Source organism: Phyllostomus discolor, chromosome 1 (assembly GCF_004126475.2).
Source record: "Phyllostomus discolor isolate MPI-MPIP mPhyDis1 chromosome 1, mPhyDis1.pri.v3, whole genome shotgun sequence".
Taxonomy (NCBI): Eukaryota; Metazoa; Chordata; class Mammalia; order Chiroptera; family Phyllostomidae; genus Phyllostomus; species Phyllostomus discolor.
Genome location: NC_040903.2, coordinates 211,644,291 through 211,662,335, shown reverse-complemented (window position 1 = coordinate 211,662,335; position 18,045 = coordinate 211,644,291). Strand labels below are relative to the sequence as shown.

The 18,045-nt window shown below is 49.3% G+C and overlaps 1 protein-coding gene across 5 annotated transcripts in view; it reads left to right on the top strand.

The window, feature by feature from the left end:
• The window catches only part of DICER1 (dicer 1, ribonuclease III), a 63,294-nt gene that overhangs the window by 34,314 nt on the left and 10,935 nt on the right, over window positions 1-18,045 (top strand). For 3 of the 5 annotated variants that reach the window (XM_036013681.1, XM_036013669.1, XM_028505974.2), the window contains 13 exons: window positions 3,682-3,814; window positions 5,000-5,242; window positions 5,829-5,983; window positions 8,408-8,540; window positions 9,347-9,422; window positions 10,079-10,218; window positions 10,998-11,177; window positions 11,405-11,618; window positions 11,822-11,975; window positions 12,923-13,105; window positions 13,354-13,459; window positions 14,644-14,819; window positions 15,620-16,400. In XM_036013681.1, the coding sequence (XP_035869574.1) occupies window positions 3,682-3,814; window positions 5,000-5,242; window positions 5,829-5,983; window positions 8,408-8,540; window positions 9,347-9,422; window positions 10,079-10,218; window positions 10,998-11,177; window positions 11,405-11,618; window positions 11,822-11,975; window positions 12,923-13,105; window positions 13,354-13,459; window positions 14,644-14,819; window positions 15,620-16,400 (2,674 nt within the window). Of the gene's footprint in view, window positions 1-3,681; window positions 3,815-4,999; window positions 5,243-5,828; window positions 5,994-8,407; window positions 8,541-9,346; window positions 9,423-10,078; window positions 10,219-10,997; window positions 11,178-11,404; window positions 11,619-11,821; window positions 11,976-12,922; window positions 13,106-13,353; window positions 13,460-14,643; window positions 14,820-15,619; window positions 16,401-18,045 lie in introns of all 5 variants that reach the window. The other 2 variants (XM_036013689.1, XM_036013674.1) reach the window with 1 other exon arrangement.

The following is an 18,045-nucleotide window of genomic DNA, read 5'->3' as shown; positions in this document are numbered from 1 at the left end:
TCATGTCCATGGGTTGTTCATATAAGTTCTTTGAGTCCTCTGTTTCCTATACCACTTTTTATCTTTCCCCGTCTATTTTATGCCTACTAATTGTGCTGCTGCTTCCCTGTGCCTTTTCCCCACTACTCCTCCCTTCCCCCTCCCCACTGAACCCCTCTGTGTGATCCCTCCATTTCTCTGGTTCTGTTCCTGTTCTGGCTGTTTGCTCAGTTTTTGTTTTCGTTGTTTTTCTTTTCTTTTACGTTCATTTGTTAATAGTTGTGAGTTTGTTGTCATTTTATTGTTCATATTTTTTATCTTCTTTTTCTTAGAGAAGTCCCTTTAATGTTTCATATAATAAGGGCTTGGACCTTATCTGGGAAGCACTTTATCTGCCCTTCCATTCTAAATGAAAGCTTTGCCAGATAGAGTCATCTTGGATGTAGGTCCTTGCCTTTTGTGACTTGGAATACTTCTTTCCAGCCCCTTCTTGCCTGCAAGGTTTCTTTTGAGAAATCAGCTGATAGTCTTTGGGGAACTCCTTTGTAAGTAACTGTCTCCTTTTCTCTTGCTGCTTTTAGGTTTTCTTTTTGTCTCTAATCTTGGGTAACTTAATGATGATATGCCATGGTGTGTTCCTCTTTGGGTCCAACTTCTTTGGGACTCTCTGGGGTTCCTGGACTTCTTGGAAGTCTATTTCCTTCGCTAGATTGGGGAAGTTTTCCTTCATTATTTTTTCAAATAAGTTTTCAATTTCTTGCTATTGTTTTTCTCCTTCTGGCACCCCTATAATTCAGATACTGGAACGTTTCAGGTTGTCCCAGAGAATTCTTAGCCTCTCTTCATTTTTTTGGATTCTTGTGTCTTTGTTCTGATCCAGTTGGATGTTTATTTCTTCCTTTTGTTCCAAATTGTTGCTTTGAATTCTGGTTTCCTTATTGTCACCGTTGGTTCCCTGAATGTTTTGCTTTATTTCATTTTGGCTATCTTTCATTTTCCAACCAAGTTCGATCAGTTCTGTGAGCATTTTGATTACCAGAGCTTTAAATTCTCCATCAGATAGGTTGGCAGTCTCCTCATCGAGTAGTTCTGAGGATTTGCTGTGTTCTTTCATTGGGGCCGTGTTTCTTTGTCTCAGGGCACCTGGTAAGTTGTAAGGGGGCGGGTCTCAGGTATTCACCCGGGGGGGGGGGGCGGGGGGGGCAACCCTCCTGGCTGCACTGCCTGTGGGGGAGGGGCCGGAGAGGGAACAGTGCATCCGCCTGCTCCTCTCGAGTGCACTTTCCGACAGACTCTCAAGTCGGACTGGAGGGGTCTCCCACCGAGGCAACCCCGTAGCCCGAGGTCAGCCCCGAGTCTCAGTTTCCCTCCAAGTCAGCTCGGCACTCAGCCCCGCCCTCCGAGCCAGCCCTGTGGCCCGCCTTAGCAGTCTGGTTCTTCTCATTGATTCTTCCGTTTAATTCCTTGGTTGTCAGAATTCCACACACTTCGATTTTCTGGTGCTTTCGGTGGTTTATTGATTTTAGGTTGGTTGTTATCCTCCTTTTGGTTGTGCGAAGAGGTGAAGGGTTTCTACCCACGCCTCCATCTTGGCCGGAACTCCAAAATTATATCAGTTTCTCAGGCTTTCCTTGTTTTTGATGACCTTGACAGTCTTGAGGAGCACTACTCAGGTATTTTGTAGAAATAAGTTTTATGTTTTGGGGGGGAAATAAGTTTTATGCTGTTAGTCGGTAATGTTTGTGGAATGTTACAGAAATATTGGTCTCTGGATTTGAAATTAGGAGAAAACAATAACCAGCTCGCTACAGATCATTCCAGAAGCTCTGTGCGCCAGAAGACGGCATGCGTCGCTGCACAGCTTGCTTGTGGCAGCAACCCGCGGACTCAGGGTGAGAGTCGGGGGAGGCCAGCGAGACTCTGGCTTCCAGTTAGTTCTCTGGTGCCGCGGCCTCTTTGGGTGGCAAGGCCTGCTCCCCAGGAGCCCCCCGCGGCAGCCGGCCGGCGCTCCTTCCGGGCACGGGGTTTGGCCTCCCTCCAACTCATCTGAGAGAGAAATAAGTTTTCTCTCTCTGCATGTTATCAGCCCACGTATATAGCCTTTAATTGCTGCTCACCAGAGATTCTGTTTATTACTGCGCCTGTGGTCTGTGCTGTTCTCTGCAGTGTTGGTGGGAGTTTCACAAAGTAGAAATCAATTCAGTGCTTCCACTTCTCAGCTGATCGGAGCCTGCCAGACTGATTATCTTGGCAAAGTGAAATACAGTGGGTGCCTGATTTGGAGTAGCTTGAAATGAATTGTTTTAGCCTCTGTTGCATTCATATTGATGCTTGCTTACATGAGCTAAAATTTGGAAGCGCATATTTCTGAGATAATTTCATATTTTAGATCTTGGGTCATGTTATTTGTTTACCTGTGGCACTGCTTTCTGCTCCGCGTGTCTTAAGCTTATTATTACAATTAAACAAAGCTTGGGACATGTTAAGGAAGTTCCTGATTCTGAACGTTTAAGTGCTTGAATTGCAGACAGCCTTTCAGACTAACCTCGGCGTGCCGGGGCTGTGCCGATGGAGGCGGGAGGATATTTTAGATGGCCACTCGAGGTTTCTTCCAGCTCTTTGATATTAGTCTGTTTCATGTATTTATAAAAGAAAAAACAGAATGGTTTGACTTAAAAATGCAATTTTCTATTAGGAATTTATGCTATGTTGTATGACTTCAGAAGGCCCATATGGAATCACTTATGTCAGGTGTGGAACCGTTTATCCTGCGTGCTGAGTTTCTGAACGCGGGTATTTCCAAAATAGCTGTAATGGCAACACTAACTGTTAACCTTCTGTGGCGCGTAACGTGATCCCCTGCCGTAGCTCTTTCCCGTTTCTCAGCGGGAAGGCCAGCCCTGGGCAACGAGCGCTGCGGGCTAACGCGGAGGAGCAGGCGGGAAGAGCGAGCTCCGGAGTCTTGCTCTTGCATCCGAGGATGGGACGGGGCTCTGGCACCGCTGTGCCGGGTCCGGGATCTGCCGTGCAGAGCTGTGGTCCGTGGCCAGGCACGGCGGTGTCGGGACCGGAGATGCTTTTCATGGACACAGGCGTTCCTCCCCCGGAGCCCCGCGCGCCTGGTGCGGGGTGTTGGGTAAGACGACAAGAACTCACCAGCCCTCTTTTCACGCACGGCGGGACTCTGTCCTTGCACGCAGAGGGCGAGGAGGTTGCCTTTGCTGTGGAATTTCCCCCTTTGGCATCGGGGGGTGTGATGCTTCTGCGGTGAAAGCGAGGCCACGGAGACGAGGGCACGGCCGCCGCCGCAGGTCCTGCCTGCGCGCGGACAAGTGTGTGCGGCCTGAAGCCGAGACGGAGGAGGGGTTCCTGTTCCCCCCGCCTGGCTCCGTGCTCCCCAGGCCTCGGTTCCATCAAGGCGTCACTGCCCAATTAGGAAGGCGGAGGCACTGGGACCATTTTATTCGTCAGTGTGAATCGCCCTGTATTTGGTGTCGTAAGTGCTAGGTTCACGGTTTGCTCAGTGGAGGGTGGCAGTGATTTCTGTTTAAGCTTCTTGGAAAAAAAAATACGGGATCATTTTGTTAGGTATGTTGGCAAAAAATACGTGCATTTCCATTTTGAGGGAGACCTTCCAAACAAGGTCTAAATTTTTTTTCCCCTCACCAGTGCTTAACTTCAAAATGTATGTAATTTTCTTAGATTGATAAAGGAAGCTGGCAAACAAGATCCAGAGCTGGCTTACATCAGCAGCAATTTCATAACTGGACATGGCATCGGAAAGAATCAGCCTCGTAACAAACAGATGGAAGCAGAATTCAGAAAACAGGAAGAGGTGAGTTACAGCGGCCGTGCGGTGACGGTTTCAGGACGCACGCAGGCACGCTGTGGCCCCAGGAACTCCCTCTCTTCGAGATTCCATAGCATTCCTTGGAATACGGGGAGCAGCCGTCTCCTCCGAGGGGGCTGTATAGTGATTCGTACGTTCAGGATTAGAACCGAGGTCCGATTAATAATCAGTTTTGTGTCCTAATCAACCGTGTCGTTTTCCTCTGTCAACCTGGTGGCACTCGAGCGCTTCTCACAGACAGACAGTGTGTGCACTCCCCACGCCTCCGACTCCACGTGACTCTGAAGCAGCCCGCGGAAGTTTCTCCTGAGTGGGTTCTGTTTTGCTTTCCATCAGCATTTTGTATTTTTTTCCCATGCTTTTTAAAATTTTAGTATAGAAAACAGCATTTTGAAGGTGTGGAAACCTAATTACAGTGTTCTGGCTCACAAAAACTTTTTATTTAAAGTTTGTTCTTTAACTTAAAAGTCGCAGAAGAACTCACGGCGACGTCATACCCTACGTCATAGCGCTTTGGTAACATCCCTAGTCCGGGGAGTGCAGTAGCCGGAGTCTGACAGGTGTCTGAAACCCAGTTTACTGGGTTAGTTATTCTGGACTGGCGTGTGATGTTACTTTAAATCTGGTAGGGAAAAAGTTTTCACTTTATTTTCTAACTGATTTTGATTTCGGCAATGGAAAATCCCCCAAGATTCCAGAGAAGTAAATAATGCCTTGCTTATCATTTTATAGGGATTTTAGTGAATTTTTACATCTTTGGGCAGTTGCTGGCACAGCCTCACAGACCTAAGACAGCAGCATTGCAGAGGGTCAGAAGGTCAGCAGGACTCGGGAAGTGCGTTCACTCGTTCAAAACTCCTCCGGCTAAATTCTCCTGTGCCTCTGAGGGGGCCACGCCCTTCGGCCCGAAGGCTCTCTGTGATTTGTACGTGGACGCTGTGTCCGGTTGAGAGGCACTTCAGCTTTTCAGGCCAGGCTCAGTTGCAAACTGTCTTTTGCCCATGTGTTCACGCATCTTGAGTTTCGTCTGATGTCATCTTCTTTTGCCTGGCCTTAAAAGTTTAGTGTGCCCAGAGTATATGTTAGAAATGACAGTTGTCACTTCCTTTTACAACATTGGTTTCTTTGGAGAATTTCTTATAATTGCTTTCTTTGGTGGATTTTTTTCAGGTACTCAGAAAATTTCGGGCTCATGAGACCAACCTGCTTATTGCGACAAGTATCGTGGAAGAGGGCGTCGATATACCGAAGTGCAACTTGGTGGTCCGTTTCGATTTGCCCACGGAGTATCGCTCCTACGTTCAATCCAAGGGACGAGCCAGGGCCCCGATCTCCAATTACATAATGTTAGCGGACACGGACAAGATAAAAAGTTTTGAAGAAGATCTGAAAACATATAAAGCTATTGAGAAGGTAAGACCCCCAAATTAACACAGGATCTTTGTTGTTCTCTATATACGTAGAAATAGATAAAAACAAGTCTCCACAGAGAATGGTCTCACAAGGCATGTGCACTGTGTACATTATAAGAAAGCGAACCTACAAAGAGCCAGCAGTGTTTTCTAAAGTGTTTGAAATCCTATAGTAAAGTAGTGCAAACAGTCGTGTGGATTAGTGAGGAAGGAGGCCTGGAAGGCACAGTGGTCATGTGCACAGTGTAGTGACAGTTGATTGACCGGGTTGTGGAGGGATTCGGGAGTGGTGCCAGAGCTCCTGCGCGAAAGAAAGGTCGGTGACTGCACGCGCACGTGCGTGTGCTCGCACAGGTGGGCGTGGCGCTCTAACCCCTGTGCCTGTAGGCGAGTGTCTCCCTGCCGCTGATGCTAGGAGGGATGCACCGGGAGGAATTCCCTGCAGCGGGTGCCTTGCAAGTAGTGAAGTGTGGTTAGCAGAGAGAGGTTTCGCGTCGAAGAAACTACCCTAGGTCAGAGGTAGATGGCCTGCGTGTGGCAAAGGAGGCGTTAGTTCTCATCACAGATTCTGTTTATGAAATGCCCAGATCCTGAGAAACAAGTGCTCCAAGTCGGCCGATTCCGGTGAGGCCGACGTGGAGCCCGTGGTGGACGACGACGACGTCTTCCCGCCGTACGTGCTGAGGCCCGACGACGGCGGCCCGCGAGTCACGATCAACACGGCCATCGGGCACATCAACAGGTACGGTGCGGGCTCGCCTGCACGTGAGCGCTGCAGACTTGAAGTCGAACCTGTAAGTATGGTGTTGTTCACCTTTCGTAAACCGTCAGCAGTCTTTCCTGTATGGCCTGCAATGTCTTGATAAGAGAAGGAGAAGCTGTTTTCTCCATTCATTCTTTTTGGTCAGGAGGCACAGAGAGTATTGCACAGTAAAATGTTTGGTTCTCATTGACCAGGTTGACATGGTGAAGGCATGCTTATTTTAATTAGATTTAATTTCACAATGCTCACTAATATATTTTCCTGAATTCTGACTTTATTGTTTCGTGCCACAGTGTTGGGAGATACTGCACTTCTCATCAGCAAGGATTTAAGATTATGATGAATTAACTTGTGTTTTTGGGTACGTTCTAGCTTACTTTGTCCTGAGCTGGCGATGGCATTTTTAAGAGCTAAGAAGAGCAGGCACGTACCTGTGTTACGTATCAGGGTAAATCTCACGTAGAGGCAAAATACAGCAGCAGCAGCAAGTCTGAGTTCTTCTTTTTAACTTTTATTTCGAAATAATTTCGTACTTTAAAAAGTTGCGAGAATGCCACAAAGAGCTCCCACACACCGTTCGCCCAGGGAGAGCCACTCCGGTTTCACGAGCGTGCTCTTTGTGGTGAGAGAGTCCGTCCAGGACCATGCGTTGTGTCTGTTTTCCTCATCACCCCTGGTCTCCTTCAGCCTGGGGCGGTTCTCCAGTCTTCCCTTGACTTCGGTGACCTTGCGGCTTTGGCAGATTGACAGGCCAGCCCCGCCGCGGCCTGTCTCCCAGTTTGGGTTCATCTGCTATTCTGGGGGTCAGGCCCAGGTCATGCGTGTTTAGCCAGCGTGTCTGCTCATCTCATCTCATTGGGGCGCTCGGCGTCCCCTGTGCTCACCCCGGCCGCGGGCACTCGGACCACTTACGGGAGGTCCGCCGGCCTGGGCTGCTGTGAGATTACCTTCCCCTCAAATTCGTGACTCACTTCGTGGAGAGACTTTATAAAATGTATTCCTCTTCCCCGTTTCACCCTTTACCTTAAATATCTATTGCTGTTTCTTGCCTAAATTGATTATTACTATGATTTCTGTAGAATGGATATTTTCTTATTCTATTTTTTTTCCTGCATTTATTAGTTGCCCTCTTATCATCCAGTGTGAATTAGTGGACTGCTGGTTTTGTTCAGTGGGTTATAATCTACTAATCTGATCTATTGTTTGTTTTGATGTTAAAATTTTGGCCAGTGGGAGCCCGTTCCAGCTAGCTTACAGGTCTTCTATCATGTTACTACTCTTCCCTGAACGCGTCCGTATTTTGTGGAACACCAGCATGGCCCGCTCTGAAGCCTGTTTTCCCTGCCCTGGACTAGACACTGGCTGTTTCTGCCAAAGGGCCCGGTTCTTTTCACTGCAGAATGCACGGTGCTTGAACACACAGGCCTGAACGCCGGTGTGTGCGTTGCCACCCAAGAACTGCCGCCACCGGGCTCTTCAGTGGACGGAGCCGGAAAATAACCCTGTGCCTGGGCACGTGTATCTGTTCACATACCACTGGCATCCGTCTTTCCGTGTCTGGCTGTTTGTCTGTTGCTACTCTGCATTTCGGGTGACACCAGAGAGTCCGTTCTAGTTTTCCTCTTTCCCATCTTCGTTCCTGGCTTCCTCGGGGGTGAGAATTAGGATTCCGCTGTCTTCCAAAGGATTTTGTGTTCTGTCTCCCTGTACGTAGTCAGCGTCCTGCACTGCAGGGCTGGCGTCACGTGTGGGTGCCCTAACTGCACGGGCCCTGCCCCCCTGGGGTGCCTTCCTGTCCCAGCAGCCTCCTTGCTCTGCCTCAGCTCCCTGTAAGCTGGCTACTTACCCTGCAGCCACACACTCCTGGGCCGCGCTGGTGGTCTTGTCCTCAGGCCCCCGTCTGTCAGCACCGGGCTGTCCTCCTGCCCTCTGCCGACACCTTCCTTGCACAGCCCCGGTGGTGGCGGACAGTTGTGAGAGTGTATTGTCGTAACGGAGTCAGAGCAGTATTTTCTGCACCATCCAGCATGCTAGTCCTTTGACATGTGTGGCTATTTAAATTCAAATTTCAGTTTTAGTTAAAGTTAAATAGCATAAAAAGTCCCGTTCCCTGGCTGTCCTCGCCGCATTTCAGGGCCTCGGCGGTGACCCTGTTGGGGACAGTGCACTCACAACAGAACGCCATCGCAGACAGTTCTCTTGGACGGCCCATCCGTCTCCTCGACAGTCTGCGGTGGTGACGTCCCAGTTCCACATGCAGACGCCGCGCCAGTAGAGGGGTGGAGGGACGCCAGAAATCAGACTCCGGGACGTGAATATCAGCAGAAATGTTTCATCCGTTACTTGGCTTGAGCCGAGCTGTTTCTCGGCTGGATCGAGCGTCCGCACTCCTTGTCCCCACAGATACTGCGCAAGACTGCCCAGTGACCCGTTCACTCACCTGGCTCCCAAGTGCAGGACCCGGGAGCTGCCTGATGGCACCTTCTACTCCACGCTGTATCTGCCAATCAACTCGCCTCTCCGAGCCTCCATTGTTGTAAGTTTAGGGAAAGAGGTGGTTGTGCTTTTAACATATGCCATGAATGGACTTTTTTTTTCTCGCTTCTCTAAGCCTGTGCAATTTATAGGTAAATACGCCTTTACATCCACTTTGAAAATTAGATATATAAATCTCTTTTGTAGTCAACTACATGTTCAATTTTTTAATAGACTGTATAACTTACAGACTGAGAATTGGAATGTATGACCTCTGAAATTTCCTGTAAGATCTGATTAATGTGAACATTTCTGATAGAATCGTTCAGCTGCGGCTCAGATACAGTGACACAGAATTCATTAAATACAGTTGGGCTGCTAGTTACTTGGTCGTTGACAGTCTGCCTTTGAGTAACTGCTGTCCTTGGTCCCAAGCCAATGTCCAGGCGCCGTCCCGAGGTGACCCCTCTCCAGTGCACGTTGCAGGTTGTTCAGTGCGCGCTGTGTGTGTCACTGTGTGTGCTGTGGTCACGTCCTGGTGTGTCTTCCTTTTGGGGGTGTGTATTTATAGGTTAGTGAAAAAAATGTATTAAAGTCTTATTAAAATTTAAGTTCACCAAAATTGTCAGACCTTAATTAAAATTGGTTTAGCTTTTCCTGGGCAAGATTTTTAAAGATGGCTATTTTAGATATGGAGATTAGGACATCTTAAACTTGTTGACATTTTTCAAAATAAAGAACTTTACTCTGGCAAATTTCAACTTGAAAGGCATTGGGGCAGAGGTTCTGTGGCTGTTTTCGGTGTTAATGTAGCTGCGTGTATATACACATATAACAAAATGTATATGTATGTTTTGTTATTTTCAGGGTCCACCAATGAGTTGTATACGATTGGCTGAGAGAGTTGTGGCTCTTATTTGCTGTGAGAAACTGCACAAAATTGGTAAGTGTTTGAAAAGCACGTGCAGATACAAGTAGAGTTAAAAACACGGTGAAACAAGAGCACACGGAGGACTTCGTAGGCCCCTGCGGGTCGTGGGGGGTGGGGGGCGGACTCGACTGTTGCCTTGTGCGGCCGTGGTGACCGTGGGGGTGACCGGGACGGGACGGGACGTGACGGGAAGGTCCGGCACAGGGGTGACGGTGCTTTCCCTTCCGAGGCCGAGCTGCAGGCCGCTGTCGTTTTTGCTTCTTTACTGACTTCTCTTAAGTACATAAAGGTTTTCTTACGCTCTCAAGTCACAAATGTTTGTGTTTTACTACAGCTCTCAAATAACTCTATATTTGTGTACAAATTAATTCACTTTTTGTAAAAATGGAAAGACTCGTTCTCCATGGCTTTTGTCGAGTGGTGATAATGTGCCGTTTTCCTGTTTACATGGTTTTATTATTGAAACAGTTTTAATCCTGCTCATGTTGAGTGTGTGAATGTCAGCGCAGGCTTTGCCTGAGGGTCTCGTTCGACTGCGTTTTCACGGAGAGCAGAGGGGCTTTGTCATCGCCCTCCCGGCTGCTTCCTGGTGCGGCGCTGTGCCGTGCTGTTCCCTGGTGCCGTGGGAGGCAACCTTTGTACTTGTTAATTCTCTCTGACTTCCTTAGGCGAACTGGATGACCATTTGATGCCCGTTGGAAAAGAAACTGTTAAATATGAGGAAGAGCTCGATTTGCATGACGAAGAAGAGACCAGTGTCCCAGGCAGACCGGGTTCCACGAAGCGAAGACAGTGCTACCCAAAGGCAGTTAGTATTGGTTAGAACTGAGCGCAAATCTGGCCCCCTCTGACTTTTAACTCCCTGCGTGTCACCTCACAGCACCTCTGCTCGGCTCCCAGCCCCCTGTGCTTCGGTCTGCCCTGGGCCCCCACGCGGCTCCCCCTTTACACCCCCTCTCAGCCCTGCTCTCTGCGTGCCCGGGGCATTCCTCCCCGCCCAGGCACCGTGTCTGCTTGCTTCTCCACCGGGTTCTTGGACTCTCCCCTCTGATCCTATGCAGAGTGATTGTATTTCACGTAGGACAAATTCTTTGTTTCATTCACTGTAGCGATAAGATGATTGCTCTGCCTATGTCTGGGGCTAAGACAAAAGAGAATCTGTATGAGAAAATGGGCAAGTGAAGAAATGCCCGTTCATGAGGGGCACACCTGGGGGGTATGAGTACAGGTGTGTGTCAGGAGTGGGGGCGTGGCCACCTGGGGGGCAGGATCAGCCGTCTCAGTGTGTGTGTCCAGGTTGGTCCGTGGCCGGGTTCAGGCACTGAAGCGTCCCGGTCTGACTGCTCCTTGGAGGTGTAGAAGTGGCAGTACTTTCTCAGGTCGGCGAACTGGACCACCTTGCACCCGAGCCCGAGAAATGCTTGCTCTCCGGTGGGCTCAGTGACCCGGGGTCTTCTGCCTCGGTTCTCCGTAGCTTTTCCTCATCGTTGTTTACTAAAGCCAGAAGTAAATTTGCTTTCTTGCCAACATCTGGGAAAGGGGCCGTTATACTTCAGCTTGATGCTCACTTTTTTTTTCCGCTTCTAGATCCCGGAATGTCTGAGGGACAGCTATCCCAAGCCAGATCAGCCCTGCTACCTGTACGTGATCGGAATGGTTCTCACCACACCGCTACCTGATGAGCTCAACTTCAGGAGGCGGAAGCTCTATCCCCCTGAGGACACCACAAGATGCTTCGGAATACTGACAGCCAAACCCATACCTCAAGTAAGACTTCATAATGAACAGAGTATGTTAAAAATACATGGTCTCTTTAACAGAGGAAAAACTAAGAGGACTGCCTTTTGTTGCTCAGCATGTTTGCCGTTTAAAAATTGAGGTGTGTCTTCGATTCCCCGATAGAGAGCATTGTCCCCCTTCTGACGTTAAATACTTGCAAAGGAAGGAAACGCCCGCCCGTTGACTTTGGGATGCTTTCTTTTCTTTTCGCCAAGATCCCGCACTTTCCTGTGTACACGCGCTCTGGGGAGGTGACCATATCCATCGAGCTGAAGAAGTCCGGTTTCACCCTGTCTCTTCAAATGCTCGAGCTGATCACCAGACTCCACCAGTACATATTCTCGCACATCCTTCGCCTCGAGAAGCCTGCACTAGAGTTTAAACCCACAGACGCCGACTCAGCGTACTGTGTTCTACCTCTGAATGTTGGTAAGCGGGGCCCAGACTCGAACGCGCCCACTTCCGCTCGCTGAAAGGTGGGAGTTTGCTTGCGGCCGGCTTTTGTGTGTACTGCAGACTCTCTTACTGTTGCGGTAACTCTGCATGAGACTAGCATGTGAGCGTACAGCTCAAGTGAGCATCTTTTCTGTGTTACTGCACGTTCACACGCTGGGCTCTGTGTCTCCCCTCAGTTAACGACTCCAGCACTTTGGACATTGACTTCAAATTCATGGAAGATATTGAGAAATCCGAAGCTCGCATAGGCATTCCCAGTACAAAGTATTCAAAAGAAACACCCTTTGTTTTTAAATTGGAAGATTACCAGGATGCAGTTATCATTCCAAGGTAGGTGGTTAAGTGGAACTCAAAGTGCTGGTGATGCTCTGTTTCAAAAGATCAACTTGTTCGGGAGAGAATGGAAGTGGGCTGTGATTTTGGCCTTGGTGTTTCTCCTAGAAAATTCAAGTGTCTCTTCACGGTGTACTTGTTCTCTACAATTTATGTCCTTAAAAAACAAAACCCAAACAATGTAGTTGAGATTTCACTTTGTGAAGGTCAGGTAACCTGAGTGGTGATGGGCTTTCTTGGTAAAATTGCCATCCTTTTAATCCCCCAAGTCTTTCAGATGAGCATTGCAAGTGATCATAGATAATATTTCTCTGGAAATTTTATAAGGAATAATGCTATTACGTGCAAAGGACATTGTAAATCAAAATGTTTTTTTCTTATTTTGTAAAAATTTAGGGAATGGAGACTTTTAGCAATAAAATTAAATATAGGCACTTTTCAGAGAATTAGAGTACTGGCTATAATGCACTCTTTCTCTGATTCTTTTTCTTTGTGCACCTCCAGGCTGTACTTTAAATGTCAGCTGTCATCAAACTGTCAGCATCGTAAATGGGGCAGTGACACATTCCACGTGGCGGGTGTCTGCCGTGGGTAGCATCAGTAATGTACTGTGTGTTTACGCAGTTGGGGTATTGGGAGTTTTGTGTACTGTTCTCAGGGGTGCCACGTAGCACCCCTGTGCGGTCCGTGTCAGACAGGCGAGACAGGAGTAAGGGGAAGCAGGGCAGAATGGTCAGTTGGGTCTTACTTGATAGAGATGTAGTTCTTTTTTTCAAAACTGCTTGAAATACATAATTTGGAACTGAAGCTTTCCTTAATGTTCCTTATTTTTAACCTTTTGAACTCTTACATTAAAATCATAATTGCCCTTCCATGTTAAAATCAGTTGTGTTTTGAGGATAGTTGATTTAAATGGAAAGACACTGGTCGTTTTTCTTTTTCAGGTATCGAAATTTTGATCAGCCTCATCGATTTTATGTAGCTGATGTGTACACTGATCTTACCCCACTGAGTAAATTTCCTTCCCCCGAGTATGAAACTTTCGCAGAGTATTATAAAACAAAGTATAACCTTGACCTGACCAATCTCAACCAGCCGCTGCTGGATGTGGACCACACATCTTCAAGGTAAGGAGTTTCACTGCTGGCGTTTTCCCAGAGGTCACTAGGCACGTGGAGGGGTTCGCTGTCCCTACCGCCCACCTGTAGCCTGTGACTCAGACTTTCCACTCACACCGTCATCCAGGGTGTGGTCCAGGGGTCTGGGGTTGAAGCGAGCGCTGCGGGTGGTTTGTGGGCACACCAGAGTGGGGGGGTCGCTGTGCAGGTGCACCCATTCCTGTCTGGCGGGTAAAATTATTGTGGCATTTTTGCAGACTCAACCTTCTGACGCCTCGCCACTTGAACCAGAAAGGGAAAGCTCTCCCCCTGAGCAGTGCTGAGAAGAGGAAAGCCAAGTGGGAGAGCCTGCAGAACAAACAGGTGATGAGCTGCTGGTCGCTGGCGTAACTTAGTACTTGTAGGGACAGGTTTGACTTTTACAATACCAGGTGAACTAAGAGACTGGCAAATATTTTGGAAATTGCCCAACTCCTGGGTTTTGTTTTGGTTTAATTGATATCCCATGTTGGCTTTTCTCGTTGTCTTTTTGGTAAGTATGAGTGGATCAGCTTTTATATTCAGTCCATTGATACATTTATATCATGGAATCACCCTTATAAATTCTAGCATAAATCTCATTTGGCTTTCAAGGATTATTTTTTTAAAGATTTTATTTATTTATTCTTAGAGAGGGAAGGGAGAGAGAGAGAGAGAAACATCAATGTGCGGTTGCTGGGAGCCATGGCCTGCAACCCAGGCATGCGCCCTGACTGGGAATTGAACCTGTGATGCCTGGTTCGCAGCCCGCGCTCAAACCACTGAGCTATGCCAGCCAGGGCGGATTATTTTTAAGAAATATTTTTTCTTAATTATTTAAGGTTTTATTTATTTATTTTTAGAGAGAGGGGAAGAGAGGGAGAAAGAAGGAAACAATGTGGTTGTCTCTCTCACGCCCCCTACTGGGGACCTGGCCCGCAACTCAGGCAGGTGCCCCCACTGGGAGTCAAACCGGCCACCCTTTGATTTGCAGGCTGGCGTTCAGTCCACTAAACCACACCAGCCAGGGCTGAAATTTGGCTTTCAGTTTTTCAGTTACAGTTGACATTAGTTTCAGATGCACAGCGTAGTGGCTAGACATTTGTATAACTTACAGAGGAATCCCCTCAGTAAGTCCGGGATCTCCTTGACACCATACACAGTTATATTATCGGTTATATTCCCTGTGCTTTACTTTACATCCCCATGACTGTCTCGTAACCACCGACTTGTACTTCTTAATCCCTTCACCTTTTCCACTCGGTCTTCTACCCCCTTCCTGCTGGCAGCCATCAGTTTAGCTTATATACTTGGTCCGCTGACACGAGTATATCATGAAATCACCCTTATAGTCCTAGGGTAAGACCCATGTGGCCTTCAAGGGTTATTTTTTAATGTTTTTAAAAATAAGATTTTGCTAGTACTCATGATTTTTGTCTTTATTTGTTAGTGAAATTGATCTTAAATTTGTTTTTCATTCTTTCGTGTTCGGTTTAAATGTACCTTTTCGCATTTTTTCACGCTCCAAGATCCTGGTTCCGGAGCTCTGTGCCATCCACCCCATTCCAGCATCACTGTGGAGAAAAGCGGTCTGCCTGCCCAGCATACTCTACCGCCTTCACTGCCTTCTGACCGCGGAGGAGCTGCGCGCCCAGACGGCCAGCGACGCTGGCGTGGGCGTCCAGTCCCTTCCTGTGGATTTTCGGTAGGTCCCCGGTGTCGGCAGAGAGAGCAAAAGAAGGGAATGAAGTCAAACTTTTAATTTTAAGTGAATTGGCTCTTATTCTTGAAAACGGATATCTAATACATAAGATAAATGCATGCTTGGATTCCCGAGGGAAGAGCGGCCTAGTCCTGTGTTCCGTGCATCCGCACAGGGCGAGGACGCACGCAGACCAAAACCGATCATCTTGCCTCAGCGGTGGCGGCTGGAGGGAGAGCGGAAGCGGCCTTTGTCACCGTGGTGACGCTCCGAGGCGGCTTCCTCCTGAAAATCCACTGCGTATTGAGAAGTGATCGCCGCAAAACGCGCTTCGTCCTCATTATGTCCTTTCCACTAGTAGTCTCTGCATTCTAGGGAATGTATTGGTTTAACCACTCAGATTAGTTTTGTTTATCCAGTTGGCAAGACCGAGATGGTTGTAGAGATTGAGGAACTTTGTAACGGTAGGAATTGTTATTAGCTTTTCTTTCAGGGAGGAAGCTCAGGCTCAGAGAGGTTCTCTAAGTTGCCCAGAGTCGCCCAGCCAGTTAACCAGAGGCCTCAGGCCAGCTGCTGGCTGCCTGTCCTCGGCTCCTGCTGCCACGGGCCGGGCCCCACCGTGCAGCTGTCCTTGTGCAGACTTCCGGTGGTGCCGGTTTCCGCCCTGGAACCTGGTGTCTCTTCCTGAGTAGGAGGTGTTTATGCTGATCTTTATTTGTTCTTCATCCTACTCACCCTGCTCTGAGCCTAGCCCTGTGGAAGGATCTGACGAAAACTTACAAACATGTCTTTGGTCTTTGCAGATACCCTAACTTAGACTTTGGGTGGAAAAAATCTATCGACAGCAAATCCTTCATCTCAATGGCTAACTCCTCTCCAGCTGAAAATGATAATTACTGCAAGCACAGCACAACTGTCCCTGAAAATGCTGCGCATCAAGGTGCTAATAGAGCCTCCTCTCCAGAAGATCATGACCAAATGTCTGTGAGCTGCAGCGCGTTCTTCGGTGAGCCGTCCGGTAGACTCCCGGTTGAAGTTTCAAGAGACCCGACAGCAATTAATGGTCTTTCTTACCATGGAAATCTTGCCAATGGCAGTTATGACTTAGCTAACAGAGACTTTTGCCAAGGAAATCAGCTGAAATGCTACAAGCAGGAAATACCTGTACAACCAACTACCTCATATCCCATTCAAAATTTATACACTTACGAGAACCAGCCCAAGCCCAGCGATGAATGTACTCTACTGAGTAACACATACCTTGATGGAAATGCTAACTCATCTACCTCAGACGGCAGTCCCGTGGTGGCCGCGGTGCCTGGTACTCCGGAAGCTGTTACGGTCCTCAAAGGCGGGACGGGCTCTGAGCGGGGTCCTCCTCCCGGGTACTCCTCGAGGACTCTCGGCCCAAATCCCGGGCTCATCCTTCAGGCTTTGACCCTTTCAAACGCTAGTGATGGATTTAACCTGGAGCGGCTGGAGATGCTCGGTGACTCCTTTCTAAAGCACGCCATCACCACGTACCTGTTTTGCACTTACCCCGATGCTCACGAGGGCCGCCTTTCCTACATGAGAAGCAAAAAGGTAAGGCAGCGTTCTCCTGTTCTCGGCAGTCAGAGGGATTTGTCTGGGCACCTAAATTGCTGTAAAGGACCGGGTGGTTTGCGAGGAAGAGGAAAGGGTGCACCTCAGGGCTTGCCACACCCGACCTGTGCAGCTGCAGCCTGCGGCACAGCCACCCAGGGACTGGCACGGGTCTGCGTTTCACCGGTGATGCCCTCAGGCGTGGGGGCCGGCTGACGTGTGTGTGCCTAGGTTACTCCTAACCCTCGAACAGTTCTTTGGGAGGATGCCGCCTCGGCACACCGGGCATGTGTGCGTGGACGAGACCCAGGGCCTCCCTGGGGCAGCTCATCTCCAGGGCTCCAGGGGGCCAGGGAAGGGGGGGGCAGGGCCTTGCCCGAGCCCGTGACCACAGCCTGAGCAGAGCGAGCCCAGGGTTCTGAGCGAGCAGCACCTGAGAACCCAAAGGAAGGGCAGCTGCTTCAATTTCGTGTGGGATCAGGGCCTACGGAGGAAAGGTGATGAAGGTAGAATAGTTAATGATGATAAAAGAGGTGTCACAGGCAACGTGTACCTGTGTACCTGCTGGACAGGTAACTTAGGAAGTACTCAGGGCGGGGGTGAACAGGAGAGGCGAGGTCACAGCGCGTGTGTGAGAGGGACGAGTGGCAGGCTGTGTTGGCGCTCGGTGAACCAGAGGGGGCGGCAGCAGAAGTGGGGACATTTCTGGAAAAAAGACTTGAAAAGGAAGGTGGGCTGAAGCCACATTGTGGGACATCTTCCATGCCAGGCAAGGGAGTTTGCACTTGGAAAGCTGGCACTGTTGAGTGTCGAAGGCACTTTTTGCATAGGGGACTAAAGTGGTGGCTTTCAGTGATCGATCTCGTAGCAGAATGCAGAGTGAGTTGAGAAACAAGACCAGCCTAAGCGGAGCGACCAGATAGGTTCTGAAGAAGTCCAAGCTCACGCAGAAAATTCGGTAGATCTGAGCTCCGGCAGTAAGGGAGGGGCTTGGGGGGTCATGGCTGTAGCCAGCACTTAGGAAGTGCTTACTCGGGCCAGACACTGCTCTCTCTGCCGTTCCGTTTGTCAGGTGAGGGTACTGGGTCAGCAGAGGCCGCCTGCCCGGGGTCCCCTGGCAAGAGGTGACAGAGCCCAGCCTGGCTTTAGAGACCTTGCTCGTCACCATTGCACCGACCCCCCCCTGGTGTCACCCTGTAACACCAGGCACTGCCCTGGGCATTTCACAGGCCTTCTCCCCTAGTCTCCCCAGCAAGCCCCTGAGAGGTAGATGACATGCCCCCATTTTACAGGTAAAAAGCTGCCTAGAGAGTGAGCAGTTCTCGCAAGGCCATCCAGCTCGTCTGCCGTCGTCGGAGAGCGTGCCCCACGCTGGGACGCACGCCGTCCGCGTCTGCTGTGCTGCCTCCCGGTGTGGCTGGGGGCGGGGAGGCGGGGGCGGGGAGGACGCAGTGATGACAGCCATATACACCGGAAGGCTGGGGTGATGGACGGAAGTGTAGGAATTGGGGTTTGGGCTGGGTTTTTAGACCCCGTGGACTATGAAGGGCAGTGCTCAGGTAGCGGAGGGTTTTGGGCCAAGACGCAGTCTGGGGAGTAGCCGTCACACAGGTGACAGCCGAAGCTCTGAGCGCGGACACGATTC